We start from the raw sequence: 23,320 nt of genomic DNA on the forward strand, positions 1-23,320 counted from the left end.
ACTTTGCAAGAACGCCCAAGAAAAGCCGGGGAAGGATTTTTTGTACGGAGTTCTATACAATCACATTTGCTCTCCGAGAGGATCTGATTCTGGGGGGATCCTTTGCCGCTTCCTACAAAAAAGTAAGTCCTGGAGACTCCCCCCCCCCTCCTACAACTTTGCTTGGAAAAGACAATCAAGATACTTAGAGAAAAGCTTCAGCGCTCTTCCTTCCTTCTTTTCCATTCCTTCCTTTTTTTCCTTCTTCCTTTCTTCTTCCTTCCCATTCTTTCCCTTCCTTCCTTTTTTCCTTCCTTTTTTCCTTCCTTCTCATTCTTTCCCTTCCTCCCTTTTTTCCTTCCTTCATTCCTATTCTTTCCCTTCCTTTCTTATTTGCTTCTTTCTTTCCTTCCCATTCTTTCCCTTCCTTCCTTCCTTCCTTCCTTCTTTCTTTCCTTCCTTCCTTCCCATTTTCCCCACCTTCCTTCCTTCCCATTCTTTTCCTTCCTTTCTTTCTTCGTTCCATCCATTCAGTCATTCATTCATCCCTTCTTTCCTTCCCATTCTTTCCCTTCCTTCTTTCTTTCCTTCCTTCCTTCCCATTTTCCCCACCTTCCTTCCTTCCCATTCTTTCCCTTCCTTCTTCTACCTGGCTCGCTCGAGGTTTTGGTCCGTAGTTACCATTTCTCCCCCTTTCTTCTTCCCATCGCGCCGTCTCCTTCCTAGCTTGCGGACTTCTTCTTCTTCTCTCCCCTTCGGGGCGGCTTGCTTGGGGTTGAGAGGGAGAGGTACGAGGGCGATAGTCCCGAGGTCGTCGAATTGACCGGTGACGGTATGTGGTCTTGCTTTGAAGGTTTTCCCCTTGGGGCGAAGTTCCTGCCATGGAGCTACCTGGTTGTCTCTTTCTCCTTCTGATGCTTGGAGCCTGCGCAACCAACTGGATTCCAGGTAAAAGATTGTGGGATCGCGGAGTGGCGGGGAGGGGGGCAGGGAGAGACGTCGCGGGTAAAATAGGGAGGCTGCTCTGAATTGGGAGGCTCAAATTCGGGATGTAGTTTGGAGGGAGAGAAGGGAGAAAGTCATCTATGGCAGTGTTTCCCAACCTTGGCAACTTGAAGATATTTGGACTTCAACTCCCAGAATTCCCCAGCCAGCATATCTTCATGTTGCCAAGGTTGGGAAACACTGCTCTAGTCTAGAGAACCCTCATCCGGATTCCAAACCAGGCTTCAAACAGAACAATGCAGTGGGTACCCAATTGAGGACCCCGATTGTTGGGGAAAATATGCTTACTCTCTATAAAATGTTTAGAGAGGGCTGTAAAGCACTGTGAAGCAGTACATACATGGTATTGCTCTAGATGATGATGATGATGATGATGATGATGATGATGATGATGATAATAATAATTTATTAGACTTGTATGCCGCCCCTCTCTGAAGATTCAGTTACACCTCTCTCTAACCTGGTGCCTGGATTTTTATATCTCTCCTTGTTTTCTGGGGATAACTGCCAAGGAGTTGCAGACCAACCCAGCCGAGAGAGTACAGGGTTGAAAAGACAGTCTCTGTTCCCCTGGAAGACTGCACTGCCTAAGCCACTTTGCTTACAAGGCAGGGACTGACATCAGCCAGGGATGGAAAGCTGTCTGTGCTAAGGGATGGTGGGCAATCACTTGTCCCACTTCTCTTGGCTTGAGGGGCTCCTCTGCCAGAGGAGGGGAGCACAGACTGCTTGTGGCTTGATATTTGAGAAGGGTTGGTGGGCTCCAGGCATTTTGCTTCTGGCTCCGAGAGGACTATTGATCTTGGCATCTGCCTCCGCTTGGGGCTAGGGCACCACGCCAAGGACGCTCTGAGCCAGACCAGGCAGCACAGCAAAGGAGCGGGGCGACGGGGTGTCATAGTTCTGTATGGTAGTTTATTTATAAAGTAAAAAGAGGTAAGCCCAGCTCCCGGATTCCATAATGGAAAGGAGGGGTCATTACCCTCAGCCAGATCCCTGATGCTTCAGGTGGTCCAAGGCATCTAGGTTGAGCCAGAAGCTACCAATGCTATTTATCTCTCCCACCTAGCTGCCCTGAAGCTTTACTGATCCCCCTGTTGTTTGGCTCTGCTTCTTTTGGGGGGCAGAGCTGGCTTTCTCGATTGCTTTGGGCTCCCTCTTTTGGGTTTGTCCCTCTGACAGCCTGGATCATTACTTGGGAGTCTTATGTCTTTGCCTTGCCCTCCACTTTGCATCTTCATAGCCCCTGGAGGCGACAAGGGGAAAGGCAGGAAAAATTCGGGACTTTTGATTTCTATTGTCGTTTGGCCAATCGCCCTTCTTTTATCCTCTTTGGCTCATTCAACCAGGAAAAACTGGGAAACATGTATGGGAAACCAAGCATTTTGCAGCTTGCCTCTATTGCTTTGCTGCAGCAGAACCCAAGCTGTAATTGGAAATTGCTGTAAGATCTAAATCCTTTTCTCTATAACTTTTGGCAGCATATATTTCTTGAGGCTCCTCCAGTTATCAACAAAAGAGAGAGAGTCCAATAATAACAGCAGTGGCAGCTATTTAGATGCTATGTTTTCTCTATAAATTTATTTTAACAGAGTTGAACTATACATTTGGGGAAAACTATTCTCAACTATTGGGTTTCTTTGCTTCTTGATTATAGCAAGGAGTTCACAGGGTGCAATATATAGGGTAGGAAAGCTGGAATCATTATGAATTTCTCAACTTTAAATAAAATCTTAAGAATTGGAAAAAAAAATAACAGCAGTGGGAGCTCTTTAGACCTGTCCCTGCCCAACATAACCATCTCTCTGTCTCTCCCTTCCTCTCCTTTATCTTGACAGAGACTAGTGACGATAACAGTGTTTTCGATTTCTTTGAGTTAACTGGCTTGGCCCGCAAGGGTACCCACAAAGGACGGGGGGTGCATCCGACCAAAGGACTAGAGACTTCCAGCCCTGCCTACCGCATAGATGATGCTAACCGTATCCCTGCAGTTCCTGATGACAAATTTCAAGACATCCTTTATTCCATCCAAGCCGAGAAGGGCTTCATTTTGTTAGCTAATCTTCGCCCGATAAAGAAGGATGCCAGCACCATACTGGCTGTGGAACGCAAAGACAATTCTGGCTATATTTTCAAGTTGGTGCTAAATGGCAGGGCAAAAACTTTGGACCTGAGTGTCTTTCCTGATGAAGGTAACCAAAGTTTGGTGTCAGTGGAGGGGGTGAAGTTGCCCCTTGCACGATGGAGTAGCATCACCCTCTTTGTGCAAGAGGATCGGGCTCAACTCGTTGTGGGCTGTGACAAAATGAAAAATGTGGAGCTGGAAATTTCTATTCAAGACATCTTCACTCGGGATCTGTTCAACAGAGCCAGACTCCGTATTGCTAAAGGAGGAGTTAACGACAACTTCCAAGTAAGGAACTTTCTTATAACAGATTCAAGAGTCCAATTCAAGGAAGCCAATTTGATTTGCCAGTTTGAAAAACAAAATAGTTCCAAGAAAGTAAAACTTTTTCCCCTGACTGTTCATTATTGACTTACTCTCCACAGCAATGGGGATTTAAATGACCCTTGGAATATTAATATGTATGTCCAATGGTGTAAGCTTTAAATTGAATTTGAGTTTTCTGTTAAAAAATTAGGCACAGTTAAGATTTCATCCTTGTTGATATGAAAAGGAAGTGAAAGACTGACTTATTATCAACGAATGAGAATTCTGGCCAGCAAAGTTTACGCTTGCATTACAAATGAAAACAATAACATCTTTAAATATAGGTATGAACATTCTTACACAGGCTGAATTAAATATAGGTCACTCCTAACCCAAGCTGACTAATAGATTATAGGCAAAAACAATGTGAGAGTTTAAACATAAATTGACACGTATATGATGAATATGCATCGAGAATTCCCCTGGCAATAGTGATGGATTTTTTTCAATCTTTATGTTTTCAGGGAATGATGCAGAATGTACGGTTTGTGTTTGGAACTTCACTGGAAACCATCCTGAGGAATAAAGGCTGTGAGAGCTGTAAGTTAGAAACCTTTTTCTTCAAATGTATTGGCCTGTATTGATTATAAGGTATCTGTTTACGTGAGATGGATGAGTTTAGACATAAAAATGAAATGCAGATCACCATATTTTAAGGAAATATTTCCTTACTTGTGTTTAAGCTGAATTCTGTCAGTTTTGGCAGCGTTTCTGTATATAATCTGTATGTGTTTTAATTGTTTCTTTAGCTACTGGAACATTTATTAAATTAGACAATCCCATGAATGGCTCCCGTTCAGCCATTCGCACCAACTACATTGGCCAGAAAACCAAGGACATCTGTGGCTTTACTTGTGACGATCTAACCAAAATGTTTATAGAATTGCAAAGCCTGCGTGCCCTGGTAATAGAAGTTCAAAAATCTGTCAACGGTAAGGTAAGTGGATATTAAATACTCAAGAAATAATCAAAAGCCTCCTAAGGACTCCCTGACTCATAAACGCAAGCTATTTTCCATTCCAAAATGATGGGAAACAGACATTCACTTACAGTACTGTAAGGAAGAAATATTTTTAAGTGACCAGCCTGGGCAATGTTTGTGCATAAGAAGAAAGCTATGTTTCTTTCTTCTCAGCCGCCAACCTAGAAATGCTTCATACATGTTAAGCCATGATTTGATCTGTATTGTAGTATGCTGAATTAAATATGTTTAGCGTCACCTAATTATATTAAATCAAAGCCAATATAGCATTACACTAAATTTAGCCAGTGTCTAATATGAACTGTTTTTGCAACTGACCTAAAAGAAGATATATCCTGCTTTACATGTAATCCTCTGCTTATAACCAGTTGCTCAGCAACCATTCAAAAAGCTAGTTACAACCCAGATTTGAAGTTCCAATGGCCAGCTGGCCCCACATATTCATATGATCACATTTTGAATGCTTGGCAATTGGCCTGCATGCATGATTGTTGACATGGTCACATGACTGCAATGCGGCGCTTTTTTGCTGGAAACTGGTATTTACTTCCAATTTCCAGATTTAAAAAAAAAACATCCCATAGCAAACAATGGGTTTACTTATCAAACACAGCATTTGTTTAAAGTCATAAAATTGGGTACTGTCACAAGATGACCCACATAACAACTATCACAATTATGACCATAATTGTTCAATTATGGTCATAAACTGAGGTATATCTATAGTCATTTGCAGTATTTTTCTTAAACTCTCTAATAACTATGGTCCTAGAAAACTGGCTAAAGCTTGCCTCTGTATATAGTCCAGCTTCCCCTGAAGCTTCCTCAAGTGGTCGAAATCCAACTGCTGTGGCCCCGAGGTGGAGCTCTTGCCTCACAATCAGGAGGTTGTGAGTTCAATCCTAGGTAGAGGGCAGATGTAGGGTCTCCTGCTTGGGCGAAAAATAAATGTATTATTTCAATTACATCGTTTAAAATACTATGTGGGTATGAAGAACTATAGCATTTAACCTGGAAGTGTAATCCTTTCTAAGTAATCAGTGTAAAAGGAATTTTCTTGCTCTGTCAGATTCAGACTGATTTATAAATCTTTATTATTATCCATTCCTTTTATGTCTGATATAAAGGAATTTATCGGCAAACATGATAAAAAGGAAGGAGTATGTTTCCACAATGATGTTGTCTATGAAAATACAGCTGAATGGACCACCGACACATGTACCACATGTACCTGCCAGGTAAGATTCCTTAAAACTAACCCATCAGCAAAGGATTTATCATGGATCTACATTATGCAAAATGTAACCCAGGCACAGAAATTGGTGACCCAAATATCTATTACTATCTTTACAAGAAAGTTTGAATCCATTCTTTTCAAATTAAACCTGCCACCATCTATATCAGACCTGGGCAAGGGGCAGCCCGCAGGCTGCATCCGGCCCGCCCGCTATTTGTGACCGGTCCGCGGAGATCGGAGTCCGCTCCAGTGTGAGGATGAAAGAGCTCACCGCATCTGCCGGGATTCGTCTGGTTCCTGCTTTCCTGATGAATCATGAAGAAAGCAGGAACTGGAGGGATCCCGGCAGACACGGTAAGCTCTTTCATCCTCGCACTGGAACGGACCCCAACCTCCTACCAAGAGCGGCCGAGCACAGAAACCACACAAACACTCCAGCGCAGTGACGGTGGTACACCATGCTGCCGTAAAGCAAACAATTAGGGGTCTGTAGAGTGGGTCTTGGTGTTTAGGTCAGGCAAGGGTCCGGCCCTCAAAAAACATCCCAATTTCTCATGCGGCCCCATGGCAAAATTAATTGCCCACCCCTGATCTATATGCTTAGTAGAATATTCTACTAAGCTTGCTTCCTAATCAGAGCTGCCTTTTTGACAGTGTGAGACAGTTGTATTTGCTAAAGCTTCTGTGATTTTCTTTATACTACTGACATCTAATTCAGCCTTTGTTTATGTTATCCCCTAAAGCTACAAAACATGTTGTCTATTATCCTTTAAAGAACAGAGTTGGCAAAAGTTATCATTCCTCCTTTTGCTCAGTCATTTGTTTTGTTTTCTTGGCATAAGATGAAAAATACACATCAAGCTACAACATGGATTTGTTTGAATGTGGAGCCAACTTTCCTAAATCCATTCTACCAATGACTGTAATGATCAAATAAAATTCAGATGAATAACCAAGATGGCAACTTTGAGCATTTTTATTAGTTTAACGAGACAAGATCTGGAAAGCTACTCAACAAGATTGGGTAGTAGCTGCTGATTAAATGAACAAAGGGATACCAAAATAAATAAGGATTGCAAATCATTGAAGGACTTCATATTCTTTGGTTTTCTTTGACTTCAAAAGCTTCAGTATAATCCACCAAAAGCCAAATTACCCATTGTTCAGATTCCAGACAGCAGTCATCTGCACACTGATTAAAATTGCATTCAGCTTAATGGGACTGAAAGTCAAAAATAGGCTCAAAACTTACAATCAGGACTAAAAATCAGTCCTGATTGTAACGTTTGAAGTCTATTTCTGGCTTCATGATTACTAACCTGGTGACATAGGTTGCTTTAAAGTCAATCCCTAAAGTATCCTTACTACTTCCAGTTGGAAAGAAGATGGGTTTATTTTCTCTCTCTCTTCTTCCATACTAATTATAGTTTCTCCTTTCTAAATGTTAAACAGCTGTTGGGGGGAAAATACTTTGCACAATGGAGTATGACTGGTTGTAGTAGAGTATTAAGGCATTGGGAAACAAAATATCAGATTTATGTGGGATTTTTTTAATATGAGGTTTTTCCCCCCTGTTTAGAATTCTGCTATAATGTGCCATAAAGTATCTTGCCCTCTCATGCCTTGTTCCAATGCCACAGTTCCTGATGGTGAATGCTGCCCACGATGTTGGCGTAAGTAACTACTTCCCCTTAACTTATTTGATATGATTCAGTTTGTTTGTCTGATTTTGCATTTTTAATGCCTGTACCCAGGAGGTATAATTTACCTCAAAAGGTATATATATATATGAGAGTTTCTATCCAGAAATTCTGAAACTAATGCAGACATCTCTGAAATTACCGCTACATTTAGGATCAGCTATAAATATTAAATTTTGAACTAAGGACACAATAGCAATCTTTTTTTTCCAGTTTGCAGATAGATGGCTTGTGTCAAAGTAAGTTGAATTAGGTGAAAATTAAAAGTCAAATAAAATTGAGAAAGAACTACAGGTCCAGTCAGGAGAGCATACAGGAGAATACAGATTTCTAAGAATGATGAAACTCCCACGAGTTTATTCCGAGTTATGTTTCATAGTTTGAGGAAAGCAAAGCAAAATCTTAATTTTTTCCATATCCCTTGGGAGATTTCAGGAACTGGTAGCATGAATATTTGTGTTTATTTTCTTTTCCTGGGTGAGTACTAGGTGTCCCATAAATCTCCAAAATATGTTACCCGAGACCTTAATAATCTGATTCTGAATATTTCTTATAAACATTCACATGTAATTTGGATAGTTTGGTTATAAAAGGTCAGAGTAAATGGAAATTTACAGAGCAATATAGAAACTGTCACTATATTATTTTGGCAATCTCTGCTCCCTATTGAGGTAACTTCTAAGAATGGTGGCTACTTTTATTTTATTAAGTATTTATTATATTTATTTTTCTTCTTTTTACAGCAAGCGATTCCGCAGATGACTCTTGGTCTCCCTGGTCTGAGTGGACCACTTGCTCTACAACCTGCGGCAATGGGATTCAGCAGAGAGGTCGTTCCTGTGACAGAATCAACCATCTTTGTGAAGGCTCCTCAGTGCAAACACGGATATGTAACATGCAAGAATGTGATAAGAGATGTAAGCATTCAAATTCTTTACAGTGTAGATACATTCTATCTATTCTTACTCTGTCCTTCCATACTTAATATGAGGAAACACTGATTTACTTCCGTTTGGTGTAAAACATTCACTTGTAATAGGATTTAGGATGATTAAAGCAACAATGTAGTGGCACCTCTACTTATGAACTTAATTCGTTCCGTGACCAGGTTCTTAAGTAGAAAAGTTTGTAAGAAGAAGCAATTTTTCCCATAGGAATCAATGTAATAGCAAATAATGTGTGTGATTGGGGAAACCATAGGGAGGGTGGAGGCCCTGTTTCCTTCCAGGAGATTTCTAGAGAGGCTCCATGGAGGCTTCTCCCCGCCTTTTCTGGCCCTGTTTCCTCCTAGGAGATTCCTAGAGAGGCCCCACAGAGGCCTCTCTCCACCTTTTCCAGCCCTGTTTCCTCCTGGGAGATTGTTAGAGAGACCCTACGGAGGCTTCTCCCTGCCTTTTCTGGCTCTGTTTCATCCTAAGAGATTCCTAGAGAGGCCCCACAGAGGCGTCTCCCTGCCTTTTCTGGCCCTGTTTCCTCCCAGGAGATTCCTAGAGAGACCCCACGGAGGCTTCTCCCTGCCTTTTCCGGTTACAGTTTCGGAGGCTCAGGTTTGTAAGTAGAAAATGGTTCTTGAGAAAAGGCAAAAAAAAATTGAACACCCCGTTCTTATCTAGAAAAGTTCATAAGTAGAGGCGTTCTTAGTTAGAGATGCCACTATACTCCCTATAAAAATGATTTTTTTTTATTCAAGTGGACAGCAATATCTATATATTTTTGCAGTGTGATAATTAATAGAAGAGAACATTTGTAGGTGATGTTGAGCTGTGGATTCATTGGTGCTCTCTGAATTTGGTTCTTTTCTTGCAGACATTTCATTACCCAACTAGGTAATATTATCAGTGCTACCCATAATCAAACTCAACGAGTTCCAAAGATCTCACAGTATGGTCATTTCCTAATCGATTTGATACTCACTAAGCTACATTTTTCTGCTTACAGTCAGACAAAATGGTGCTTGGAGCCATTGGTCTCCTTGGTCTTCCTGCTCTGTTACTTGTGGAACCGGGTTGATCACGCGAATCCGACTGTGCAATTCTCCACTTCCTCAGATGGGAGGCAAACCATGTGAAGGAGAAGCACGCGACAACATGCCTTGCCAGAAAAACCCATGCCCAAGTAAGTTCCCTGCTTAAAATGGTTTTGTACGAGAAACATGGTAGTATTTTAATATTCATCACCGGAGACTGAGAACAGGAATTATTAAAACTTGGTCAAAAAATATCACCTAAATCAACCTGAATTTCTAATACCAATGGCATTTCCCCCTTCAGTTCCAAGGTACAGAAATATTCAATTTTTTTTCCAGTTAATGGGAACTGGGGACCATGGTCACCTTGGGATGCCTGTCCAATTACCTGTGGAGGAGGCATTCAGAAACGCAGCCGTCTCTGCAATAACCCGGAGCCCAAATTTGAAGGGAAAGATTGCATTGGTGATGCAACAGCCACTCAGATGTGCAACAAGCAGGATTGCCCAATCGGTGAGTCATGAGCCCATCGTGAACTATCAAGCAGCTATCAATCTGTAACAGTGCTGTGTCATTTTCAGAAAAGTATGGCAAAGTAGAGAATGCAACAGCCTAAATTTCATAACAAAGAAATGTGAAGTATTTTGGCAAAATGACTGCATTATGACTTCCATAATCTTTTTTTTAATACTTTTTTTATTTTTTCACCAACTTTACATAAATATCCATACATATATCATAATATGAAAGCCTACATAATTATACATTTCTGTCCAAAATGCCATATCCTAAATTTGTGCCTTTTGTACTTTTATCTTCCATCCGTTTTCCTTCCATATTTCACACTACAGTGTTCCCTCGATTTTCGCGGGTTCGAACTTCGCGGAAAGTCTATACCATGGTTTTTCAAAAATATTAATTAAAAAATACTTTGCGGGGGTTTTCCCTATACCACAGTTTTTCCCACCCGATGACATCATATGTCATCGCCAAACTTTTGTCTGCCTTTAATAAATATTTTTTTTAATAAACTTTAATAAATAAACATGGTGAGTAATAATCTGAATGGTTGCTAAGGGAAAGGAACATTGCACTTTAGGGGTTTAAAGTGTTAAGGAAAAGCTTGTGATACTGTTCATAGCCAAAAATAGTGTATTTACTTCCACATCTCTACTTCGCGGAAATTCAACTTTCGCGGGCAGTCTCAGAACGCATCCCCCGCGAAAAGCGAGGGAACTGTACTCCCATCCCCATCTCCCTCTCTTCCATCTATTTTCTTTCTCCATCTCTCCCTCTTTCCTATATCCCTCCTCCTCTCTCCCCTTCCTTTCTACTTCCTCTTGCCTTCTATTTTTGTCACCTGGGCCTACCACCTTTAATTTTCAATTTTCTTCCAAATTAATCACTATAGCTTATTTTCCAAACATATTCATTGTTTCTTGTACCTCTTAATTTTAGACTATACTTCCGTAATCTTGTTGCTACTCCTGATATTCTATCAGATATTTTTAAGGTAGCCACCTCGTTCTAATGACGAGAAAAGCCAAGAAAATAAAAGTTGATTTGTGCCAATTTTCTTGCCATTTTTAGATGGATGTCTGTCTAATCCTTGTTTTGCGGGATCCAAATGCACTAGTTTCCACGATGGTTCCTGGAAATGTGGTCCATGCCCTGCTGGCTATCAAGGAAATGGAATTAGTTGCAAAGATATCGATGAAGTAAGTTAATTTGCATGCATTCATATAATCAATGTTCGAGACGTTTGCAAATGAATCCATGGCCAAACCTTTTTCCCACATCTCCATATTTCAGTGCCAAGAGGTCCCAGATACATGCTTCGTACTTGGTGGAGTTCACAGATGTGAGAATACTGTACCTGGTTATCACTGCCAGCCTTGTCCCTCTCGCTTCACTGGAACACAGCCCTTTGGTGTGGGTGTGGAAGATGCAATGACAAACAAACAGGTACCGTCAAAATAGAGATGTTTCCTGTTTATGAAACTTCTGTCCCTTTTCAATCTAGGGCCCCTTCATTTCCATGTATGACCAATAATTAAAGAAGATACCAGGTAGCAGTTTACTTTATTACATCCAGCCATGTAATTTTGCTCAGAGGCACCCAGTTGCATATAAGAAATTCAGTTTGAATCAAGCTCAACCTTGGGCTTTTGAAGATGTGTGGACTTCAACTCCCAGAATTCCCCTGCCAGCGTTGCCGGCTGGGGAATTCTGGGAGCTGAAGTCCACACTTGCTTGCTTTGAAAACTCAGTAGAAATGTCAGGTGTCGGTTCTCCAATGAAAAAATTAAAAGAAGAACAAGGCAAAGACCTACCTGCAAAGTGTATTCTTAACTCTCTTTTAGGTGTGCAAGCCACGTAATCCATGTGCGGATGGAACTCACACCTGCAACAAGTACGCCAAGTGCATCTACCTTGGACACTTCAGTGACCCAATGTATCGCTGCGAATGCAAACCAGGATATGCCGGCAATGGAGTTATCTGTGGAGAAGACACTGACTTAGATGGATGGCCAAATGAGGATCTTCTGTGTGTTGCCAATGCTACTTACCACTGTACTAAGGTAAGTCTATTTCATCATTATATGTCATTCCATCCTTTGGAGCCGGAGTGGCACAGTGGTTAGAGTGCAGCACTGCAGGCTTCTTCAGCTAACTGCTAGCTGTAGTGCAGCAGTTCAAATCTCACCACCGGCTCAAGGTTGACTCAGCCTTCCATCCTTCCAAGGGGTGGGCTAAATTGAGGACCCAGATAGTTGACAATATGCTCATTCTTAAACTGCTTAGAGAGGGCTGTAAAAGCATTATATAAGTCTAAATACTATTGCTAATACTGGAGAAAAGTGGTTTGGTTAGTATTTTTGTATGAACTTATTGAATTAATACTTCTTAAATGAACTTATGACAGGCCATTTTTCCAAATTTTGTGATGCAAAATAATTCTTGGGAAAATAATATCCCCTAAAGGAGATAGCACAAAAGGGCACAACATTATGAAAATCTGATGGTGGGCATATTTCTGATGCAGTGTAGTACATTTAAATAAATTAGTTGCCATGGACATAACTGATTAATCATAACTCACATACTGTTGTTGTTGTTTTAAAAATGCTTATTTTGGGCAAGCATAAGTGTTTCAGAATAATTATTTCTTCTTGTTGTTCAAAGTTCATGGTTATTGTGGTGCTGACACTGCTCTAAATTAAAGAGTCGCCAAGACAGGTTCTGCCTTTGTAATCTGAGCACTACTTTGTGTGAAATTAAAGACATGTTCTGTATCTCTCCCTGCAGGATAATTGCCCTAAACTTCCCAATTCTGGACAAGAAGATTATGATGATGATGGAATTGGTGATGCCTGTGATGATGACGATGACAATGACAACATTCCTGACGATAGGGCAAGTTTCATTTTTTTTAAAAAAAAATCATGTTCCTCTGTAGTATAGACAATGTCCATATCAGTGATAGCCAAAGAGCAAAAGAAAATTGCATGTATATCCTCTTGGAATGGATTAATAATGCAGTCAGTGGAAGAAAAAGGAAAATATGAAACAAAAATCCTTGTCCATTCCAACTCTGTTCATAGTAAAATGACAGGTTTGCCCACCACTATACTGTCCCTCCCCACCACTAATGTAAAACACAGAAAGAGGAGATTGAATTCATGATACGAGATTGAAAGGTAGCAGCCATTTGAAATAGTTAACTAACTTGTAGCTAAAAATTTATTTATTTATTTTTAAATATCACTTTTGCAATAAAATATGGATGCTGCATTGCTTATATAATATTTATTACTGCTCACCTTTATTTTATGTGGCAGAAATAATCCTCGCAACATACCTTTACTACCCACCAGGGGTGGGCTGCTGCCTGGATGAGGGGGACAGGGACTCAGTGGGGTAGCAAAAATGGAGTTCCACCCAAGAGCACCCAATTTGCACTGAAAGATGTTGAAAGAAAATGCAGGGCATCCTGCATAAGCCTCACCCACAGTGTGATGGAAAAAAATTTGGTAGCCCTTTACTGCTTCCCACTCTACTTAATGTACTGAATAAGTTATTCATGGCACTGCCTGTGCAAATATCAGCATAATTTAACAAGACGTTTAAATGTTCTTTCTGCAGGACAACTGTCCATTCCATTACAATCCACAACAGTATGACTATGATAGGGATGATGTTGGTGATCGCTGTGATAATTGCCCATACAACCATAATCCTCTTCAGATAGACACAGACCAAAATGGAGAAGGCGATGCCTGTGCTGTGGATATTGATGGAGATGGTAAAGTTTGGTTACTTCTTCTTTTCTTCTATTATGGCATGACTGTCCAGGTCATCTCAAGATAGACAGTCTGCCTTTGAGCAAGTTCTACTCTTAATGATGGCCTGGATATTTATTTATTAGATTTGTATTAGATTTGTATGCCGCCCCTCTCCGTAGACTCGGGGCAGCATACAATATACCAAACATTTCAAATAAATAAATGAAAACTAGAGAAACTAAGTTATACCCCTGCCATTTTGGAGGTACTTTTACCATTGCATATTCTAATAACATCCTATGTTTTTCATCTGCTTATTTTATGTCATATGTGGCAGCTTCTTGAGAAGCAGATTTAATTTCATACTGCATCCTATTTGGGTTGCAGATAACTTAAACTATAAGATGTGCTGCCATTGAACAGTTAATTGAAATGTTAGTTCTGTTAGTGTTAGATGCCTAAAGTGATAGGCTATGATTTTGGCTTCTATGAACCGTTTTATCTTAATTGCTGCTATACATTTACCATTAAAGATACCTGAATGGGTTCCTCTGCATTTCTAGGCATTCTTAATGAAAGAGACAACTGCCAATATGTGTACAATGTGGATCAAATAGATTCAGATTTGGATGGTGTTGGAGATCAGTGTGACAACTGCCCAATGGCGCATAATCCAGACCAGGTCAGTTTAAATGAAATATTTTTTTAATCTTCTAATTTATAGAATGCCATGAACAGCTCTGTAATGTGTGTCAACTAATCAAGAAAGGATACCCTATTGGTTTCCAAAATAATGTACCACTTTAAGCACTACAATTGATTATGTCTATATCTGTTTCAGAGAATTTATTTTATGTGGTGGCGAAAACTGAACACCGGTTGTTTTTTATATGGTTTATTCAACATAGCCTTCTATATCTAAACATCATCTGGCTATATTTTAGAAAGGTAGAAACATTACGGTTGCTACCAACTTTAAAAACGCACTACAGATAATAGAAGCCACAGCAAAGTTTGACTTTATTTATTTATCAGATTTCTATGCCGCCCTTCTCCAAAACAAGAGATTATCATTCACTAACTGAAGGTGAATCCTACACAGAGCTAAAGTTCCCAATAATTCCAAACTTAGTATGTTACTAGACATATTTATCTCTGTTCGCTTTAGTAAAGTGAAAGGCCCATACGTGCAAAAACTGCTTCTCCACAAGCTAATAAAATGAAGGGTTCAATATGACCATTGGAGTCTCGGTCCCAAAAGAGACCTCTGGATGGCCTCCTATTTCAAGAGGCTATCTTCCAGGGTTTCTAAATCTTTGCCCTGACCAATGTTCCCACATTTTGCTTTCAGATGGATTCAGACTCTGATCGCATAGGGGATAAGTGTGATGACAACCAGGACATTGATGAAGATGGCCACCAGAATAATCTCGATAACTGTCCTTATGTGCCCAATGCGAACCAAGCTGACCATGACAAAGATGGGAAAGGGGATGCCTGTGACCACGATGATGACAATGATGGTATTCCTGATGACAGAGACAATTGCAGATTGGTTCCCAACCCCGACCAAGTTGATTCAGATGGTAAGAAAGATAATTTGCATTAAATCAGAAAGAGGCGGCATAACATTTAGACATGTAATGAAGTCTTCAAAGTGGTTTAATACCAAGCATTAATATGAACATGTTGTTTTTCTTCAAGTGCAACGTTCCTTTGACTCCCTGTTGGTTGGTTGTTTGTTTGTTAAAATGTTAAGTTACTCCAATTTGTATATCTCTTGAGTGGCAAACTGTACTCACACAGAGTGCATATATACATACAGGCATACATGCTTTTCTCTACATCTAAAAAAATATATAAATGAAGCCTAGAGAAAAAACAATCAATTTAACAACTGAAATTTGATTATTTTTATTTACTTATTTATTATTTCAATTTCTAGTCCACCCTTCTCCGAAGACTCAGGGTGGCTTACAACATAGGAATAAATACAAGACATCACATTGTAGAAACCAAAGTAAAATGGATCAATTAAAAATCTAAAATCCTTTAAACATACTAAAATAACAACCTTAAAAACCCTATCTTAAAACCATTCATTCACATTCATACATATCTCAGTCACAACATAGGCAGGTGCAGAATGTTCATCAGCCCCAAGCCTGTCAGCAACCATGTGTCTTCGGCAACTTCCAAAAAACCAGGAAGGTGGGAGCAATGTGACTCTCCGGGGGCAGTTGATTCCAGAGGGCCAGAGCCACCACAGAGAAGGCTCTTCCGCTAGGGCCTGCCAGCTGGCATTGTTTGACTGATGGGACCTGGAGAAGGCCAACTCTGTGAGCCCTAACTGACCGCTGGGATACATGAGGCAAGAGATGGTCCCATAGATAATCTAATCTTAAACCATGTAGGGCTCTAAATATCTTCCAAAGGGCATATGGTAGCTCAGGATCAGGGAATATCGGCAGGTTTTAAGGACATGTTTAAACAGGTCCTCTTGTATAAACATTTAAAAGTTGCTGTTATTTAAAAATTAGTTGCTAAGAATTCCAGCCACTTAACTAATTCTTGAACTGCTTCCTATGTATAATTGCTCAAGCTATCTGCTACTGGAAGTCTAAAATATACCATGTTTGGCTCTGATGTTCATTTCTTTCTTTCTGAACTCATCCCTTATTCCTCTCTTTTTTGTCAGGTGATGGGCGGGGAGATGCATGCAAAGATGATTTTGACAATGATAATGTGAAAGACATTGATGACGTCTGCCCTGAGAATGTTCAGATAAGTGAGACAGACTTCCGGCGATTCCAGATGATTCCCTTGGATCCAAAGGGAACGTCTCAAATTGATCCCAACTGGATTGTTCGTCACAAAGGCAAAGAACTGGTTCAGACTGTCAACTGTGATCCTGGACTTGCTATTGGTGAGCATAAAGGTTTTGGCTTCTTTTATTTGTGTGTGTTTGCACACACATCCACTGAGAATCATCATCTTCTGGTCAACAAATACCATATTGTTGTCTAAGGCAGGAATGAAATGCTCCTGGTTTGCTCAGGCCTGTCGGTCGTCAGAGAGCCAGCTGCAAAGGCAGTTCAAGGCTCCGCCCACCCATTCAGACACCGCCAATTGTGTTATTTTACCCTTTTCACATGCGCAAAGCATTCTGTGCGTTCGCAGAGGGTAAAAGAACTCAAATGGCGGCATCCAGGCAGATGGGCAGAGCCTCATGCTGCCATCGCTACCAGCTCTCCAGTGATTGACAGGCATGAGCAAACTGGGAGCATTTCACCCCTATAAGGATATAAGGATATAGGGATATATATAAGGTATAAGGATATAGATATTCTTCACCCTCATATTCACATTTGTTCACCTCATCACCATGTTTACAATTGTTTTAAAATTTTAATTTTAAAAAAATGTTTTTCATAAAGCGTTCTTAGAAATGCCAGCTGTTCCGTTTTTGGAATGGTCAGGCACTGAAAAAAAGAGGGCAAGGATAAAAACATTGATTTCAGGAAATTAAACAACAACAATGTTGCTTAAGCTCCTTTATGCCTTATCCAATAAAATGTCTGCATAACAGAACATCTGAATATACATACAAAAGCTCTTTCAATATGCCTATTCGCTTTTGCTGGAAAGATGCAGCATTGCACAATGCAATGGATATAAATCATGATTGAAGATGCAATCGTGAATTGTAGTTCTAATTCTATTTAATTTCAATTCATTGTCTAAGAATATTTTGACAGGGCAAATAGTGACAGGAAAAACATAATCATCCAGAAAATATATGTTTTGATTAGAAGTTTTGAGTCTAAACTAATTTTAAAGACAGAGGGGTTTTGAGTCTAAACTAATTTTAAAGATAGAGGGGTTTTGAGTCTAAACTAATTTTAAAGACAGAAGTTTTGAGTCTAAACTAATTTTAAAGACAGAAGTTTTGAGTCTAAACTAATTTTAAAGACAGAGGGGGGAGGGGGAGGGAGGCATAAAAATTTGTTTAATGAAATCTTACAGAGAATGGCTTTTAAAGCATGAATTGACATCGATCTGAAAGCTAATAGTTACTTATTTTTCTTTTTCCCAGGTTTTGATGAATTTAATGCTGTTGACTTCAGTGGTACTTTCTTCATTAACACGGAAAGAGACGATGACTATGCTGGCTTTGTATTTGGGTATCAATCCAGCAGCCGTTTTTATGTGGTCATGTGGAAGCAGGTTACCCAAACATATTGGGAATCACAGCCAACCAAAGCTCAAGGATATTCGGGTCTTTCTATCAAAGTGGTAAATTCTACCACAGGTCCTGGAGTACACCTTCGTAATGCCTTGTGGCATACTGGAAATACTATTGGACAGGTAATAGATCATTTCTATTATTAATATCATTTGCCAAAAAATTTGACCTTTTACACTAATGTAAAACATAGCTACCATGCTTCCCCGAAAATAAGACCTTGTCTTATATTTTTTTGAACCCCGAAATAAGTGCTTCACCTTATTGCCATGCACTCAAAAGCCCGATTAGGCTTATTATCAGAGGATGTCTTATTTGGGGGAAAACAGGGCATCTTAAAATATTTTAAGCATAACAAACTTTTTTTAAAAAAGAAAAGTCTTCTGTACCTGCCAAGAGCTTATGTTTTATCTGCAGGACTTATATAAATGTAATTGCAATGCACAATTCATCCTTACATTTATCTTTCAGGTAAAGACTCTGTGGCACGACCCTCGTCAAATAGGCTGGAAAGACTTCACTGCTTATAGATGGCGTCTGGTTCACAGGCCAAAAACTGGCTTCATAAGGTAAGCATCACCGATATACAGTGATACCTTGTCTTACAAACTTAATTGGTTCTGGGACGAGGTTCTTAAGGTGAAAAGTTTGTAAGACGAAACAATGTTTCCCATAGGAATCAATGGAAAAGCAATTAATGTGTGCAAGCCCAAAATTCACCCCTTTTGCCAGCCGAAGCGCCCGTTTTTGTGCTGCTGGGATTCCCCTGAAGCTCCCCTCCATGGGAAACCCCACCTCCGGACCTCTGTGTTTTTGCGATGCTGCAATTTCGCTGAGGCTCCCCTTGCTGGGAAACCCCACCTCCGGACTTCCATTGCCAGCGAAGCGCCCGTTTTTGCGCTGCTGGGATTCCCCTGCAGAATCACAAAAACACAGAAGTCCGGAGGTGGGGTTTCCCATGGAGGGGAGCTTCAGGGGAATCCCAGCAGCACAAAAACGGGCGCGTCGCTGGCAATGGAAGTCCGAAGGTGGGGCATCCCAGCGGTGGCAGTGGGTTTGTAAGGTGAAAATAGTTTGTAAGAAGAGGCAAAAAAATCTTAAACCCCGGGTTTGTATCTCGAAAAGTTTGTATGATGAGGCGTTTGTAAGACGAGGTATCACTGTACTTTGAACAATTTATATCTTTGGGGAAAGGCTTACTCAAGATTACAGTGTAAGTACTGTAGGTTATTTCATGCTAAAGATTAATTATCATTGCTCTTCCTTACAGAGTGGTAATGTATGAAGGAAAGAAAGTCATGGCTGACTCTGGCCCTCTCTATGACAAAACCTATGCGGGTGGTCGCTTAGGACTGTTTGTCTTCTCTCAGGAAATGATATTCTTCTCTGATCTAAAATATGAGTGCAAAGGTAAGAACATATCTTGTTTTGTTAGAATTAATATAATGAAGTATTTAATATATCTTTATAAACTTAATTTTAGTAGTATTAGATCACACTTCATAAATATAAATAAGAAATGTGTTTGCAAATAGTTTTCTTTTTTGCTGGATGGGGAAAATATCTTAAATTTAAGATGATTTAAAATAAATAACTATCTGAATTACAGATATCTGAATTGGGCAATTGCTTTCGTTAGAGCATTAGTAGGCTTGTAACTGTCTCTGGCATATCTTCCCTTGAAATAACCCCACCTTTTGTATAAGTACAACAGAGGTGGGTACCTCCCAGTTCGCGCCAGTTCTATAGAACAAGTAGCAAACCGCTGGTGACATCACAAAGCCGGTTCTGCCATCTTCTTTTTGGAATATTTGTTGGCAGGGGGAATTAAAAAAAAAAATCTTCTGCGCATGTGCAGAAGCAGAGTTTCTGCCACCATCTTGTTTTTTGGCTTATTTTTAAAAAATTGTGAATTTTCGGCACTGCACATGTGCTTGCACGGAAAGTGCATGGTGTGTGAGGAAGCAAACTGGTGGAGAGGTAAATTAGAACCCACCCCAGAAGTACCAGTACAGTTAGGTCTTGATTTTGTATGTTGATTACTATTCTATAAATTTATCTCTAATTGTAATTGCTTAATGTCTCTCTCTCTTTTTTTGCAGATTAATGATTGGAAGGCAGTTAATTATAGAGATTCAAAATGCTGGTATTGCACCTTCTGAACCTTTCTAGGAACCTTGGGGGACCATTTGTTGTGTTGTGTTTTGTTTTTTGCTCATTCCTCTCTTCCTGCCTTCGTGAGAGTCAGACTCCGTGACCTGTTTCAAGAGAATGCTTTTGAGAGAGAGAGAAATTTGCAACTCTTCCCATCTGACCTCTGCTAGCACGGAAGAAACATGTCTTTCAGGAAGAAGAACATTCCTCCGCTTCAGAAATGAATAGACATTTCTTTGAGAAAGATGTTTGTAGTAGCTGGGCATTGTCACTGCCTCTTTTTAACTGGAGGTCCAATGGATCAGCACTTTTGCAACAAGGGTATCTTTATGTGGACTACTTAAAAATTAAACTAGAGGTTCCAACCTATAGAAGAAGGAAGGGAAGAAGGTTTGAGTTAGGTTTGAGTGCGCCTCACTTTCTAAAAGAGAACTATGCTTCCTAGGGTTTATGTCAAGGTAAATTGGATGAATTGTTGCATACTGCCCTGGATCATTGTCCAGTGCACATTTGCTCAGGCATAAGCCCCAATTAATTCAGCAGTATGGATCACTTTATGCTCACACCTAAGATTATACCTTAGTTCTGTTTCCACAAATAGAGCCTACTTCGCTTAATTGTGTAGGAAAATACTTGCAAGTTATACTTGCTAACTAGCTACATGCAATATTAATAACATTTTAAAAAAATCTACAATGGGGCAAATGAAACAACAATCATGGCACATTTGTTTGAAGTAGGTTGATCGGGGGGGGGGGGGAATGAAGGGCGAGGAACATATGGGTAACGCAAGATTTCCTGTTCTTCTGCATCCGCAACCTGGTTCTCATGCAGATCCAGCAACAATGTTAAAAGTGTCAAAAAGCACTTTCATCTCAATTTAGCACTTGTGGTGGCCTTCGATAACTTTTTAAACATTTTTATGAAAGTTTCAAATGCACAATGAGTGACGAGTGCGTTTAAATTTAAAATTCTGTTCTATAAAATGCAAGGGTGAGGGTTTTTTTTAAAAAAAAAAATGTTCCAAAAATTGTTTTTGTGGAAGACCTCTGTAGATAAAATAAATGCAAAATATTTATTTTTTACCTATCTTGCCTGTTCCGATTAACAAAGGACTGTAGATTAAAATGGAAACAATGCGTCAAGACTATCCATTTTGCTACATTTTTCTATGACAGAAAGATTGTAAATAAAGGTTATTTATTGTTCTAAATGAATTTTGATAGTTACTTTTAATACTATTTTAGATCGCAAAGAGTAAGTTCCCCCTAAGCAATGTAGAACAATAGGGTAGGAATTGTTCTCAGTGTGTTTTCATCCTCTGTGCAAAACAGCTGACTAAGTAACCAAGCAGGCTACTTATTGTTGTATTGCCAAAGCAGACAATGTATACCTGTTGACTGTCCCTGTTGGTCAAGAAAAAAAATGGAATAGCTTCAAATTACCGTAGGTCACAATCCTTTGACCTATGTTATTTGCACAGGAGGTATTCAGGTGTTGGCCTTATAACCTTTATAATACTGCTGGTTAAGATCATGATACATTCCTGTTGGTCCATATGCTAAATTAAAAAGAGAAGATCTGTTTGGAGGATATGGAGGAAAAAGACCATCATTTCATTCCAACAGAATACCCAATTTTCTCACCAGTGTGGACTACAGAAGACACCTTGCATGGGAGGTGGGGTGTTTGGAACATCATTTGAAGATTGCTTGTAGTGTAAGACTAGCTTCACTTTCTCTACGAACCTGTTACATTAAAACAAAGAATGTCAAAGGCAATTTTTTAAAATGTACAAATATTACCTCATTGTTGTTTGACTGAAAAATGAAAGGGGGAAAAAACCTTTGGATCAAACAGAGTTTAAATGTCTTACAAAATTTAAAGCTACTGTAGAATTAGAAGGATGATTTTTTTTCTAAATAAAAAAATATATATCGCAAGTTGTATATAGTCATAATTCATATTCCCAGTAAGAAAACAGCATTGGAACAGTGCTGAGAACAATTTATCATATTCTGTTAGATTTTTTTTTCTCTCTGACATCTTGTATTCTATTCCTTGAATTTGTATAAATTATTTTTTTTCATAACTGTTGGAATAGTTAATCTCCTGTTTGTGTAGATGTTCTATTTAAATAAATTATCAGGAAATGCTACCTATAGGGCTGTAGTGTTTCTATTTTTATATTTCATTTGCACACTGAACTGAAGAATAATTTTATTTTCCTCCCCAGTAGTGTTAATTTTCTATTAGTAAATACTTTTTTCAAAGAATGAGCATATTTTGTACACATTTTAACCATTTTACAGTTTTAAAAGATGTAAATTGTGTGATAAAATTTCCCATGTACATGAAATAAAAATTTCAAAGTTTATATTTACAACTTTTAACTGTTGCTTCATATTTTTCTTCCTATTTTCATTAAAACAAAAAAAAGGAGTTATTCCAGTTCAATTCTTCTTCCATCCATATGGAAACTATCCTGTTTATTTGCTTGTTTGTAACCTTCAATTAGCCAAAATAATTTAATATAGAGTCCTATTTATATTGATCTCAGGAGTAGTAGGGTGAACACAACAACAAAGAAACAATACTTTCTGGATTCCATTACTTAATTGATTACACTTGGAGCATGATAACCAATCCAGGAGGGAGAGAGTTTGTCCTGTTTTATGCCATAAAAAACATAGATGATCACCAGCATCTTGAATTGTTTCCAGAAACCAACTTGGGGAGAGTGTAGCTTGCGACGATACAAGTTTACATGGGCATATTGTGGTGTGACCATAATTACCCATGCACTAAATTCTGGATCAACTATAGCTCCAAAGATCTTCAAGGGCAGCACCACATAAGGCCCATGCTGCAATCTAACCATGAAGCAGCTAAGAAATGAGTAATAATGAAAATGACTTTCCATCTCTCTCGTTCTCCTGAACTGTAATTTTCCCAGTCTTCTACCCTCTCTTCAGCCATCCCAGTTGCTGCATTTTTGGCTTTTTTCCACGCTTTCCCTGATTCCAGTATGTTAACCTGGAACAGGTATGTTTTAGTCGAGGCCCAGGGCAAAATGGTTCAATTCTGTTCTGCAAATGGAACAAAACTTTTGAAACTTGAATTTCAGTTCTGGCAGAACATCACCCAAAATGACCTGTGCAGAGAAACATGGAACATCTTGTACACAGAATGGCTTGCATATTTCTAAAAACAAATTATTATTATTATTATTGTTGTTGTTGTTGTTATTATTATTATTATTATTATTATTATT

The 23,320-nt window shown here is 39.4% G+C and overlaps 1 protein-coding gene across 1 annotated transcript; it reads left to right on the forward strand.

The window, feature by feature from the left end:
- Positions 1–48: 48 nt before the first annotated feature.
- On the forward strand, positions 49–22,439 carry THBS1 (thrombospondin 1). Its single transcript, XM_070756622.1, has 22 exons — positions 49–122; positions 833–927; positions 2,823–3,397; positions 3,940–4,015; positions 4,225–4,412; positions 5,585–5,695; positions 7,274–7,367; positions 8,138–8,311; positions 9,333–9,509; positions 9,700–9,873; positions 10,951–11,078; positions 11,173–11,325; positions 11,724–11,942; positions 12,670–12,777; positions 13,507–13,666; positions 14,210–14,328; positions 14,998–15,232; positions 16,345–16,572; positions 17,743–18,014; positions 18,364–18,461; positions 19,163–19,302; positions 19,995–22,439. The coding sequence occupies exons 2-22, from the start codon at positions 861–863 to the stop codon at positions 19,997–19,999; spliced, it is 3,501 nt and encodes a 1,166-aa protein (XP_070612723.1). The 5' UTR covers positions 49–122; positions 833–860; the 3' UTR covers positions 20,000–22,439.
- Positions 22,440–23,320: the final 881 nt, after the last annotated feature.

Source organism: Erythrolamprus reginae, chromosome 1 (genome assembly GCF_031021105.1).
Source record: "Erythrolamprus reginae isolate rEryReg1 chromosome 1, rEryReg1.hap1, whole genome shotgun sequence".
In the NCBI taxonomy this organism is placed as follows: Eukaryota; Metazoa; Chordata; class Lepidosauria; order Squamata; family Dipsadidae; genus Erythrolamprus; species Erythrolamprus reginae.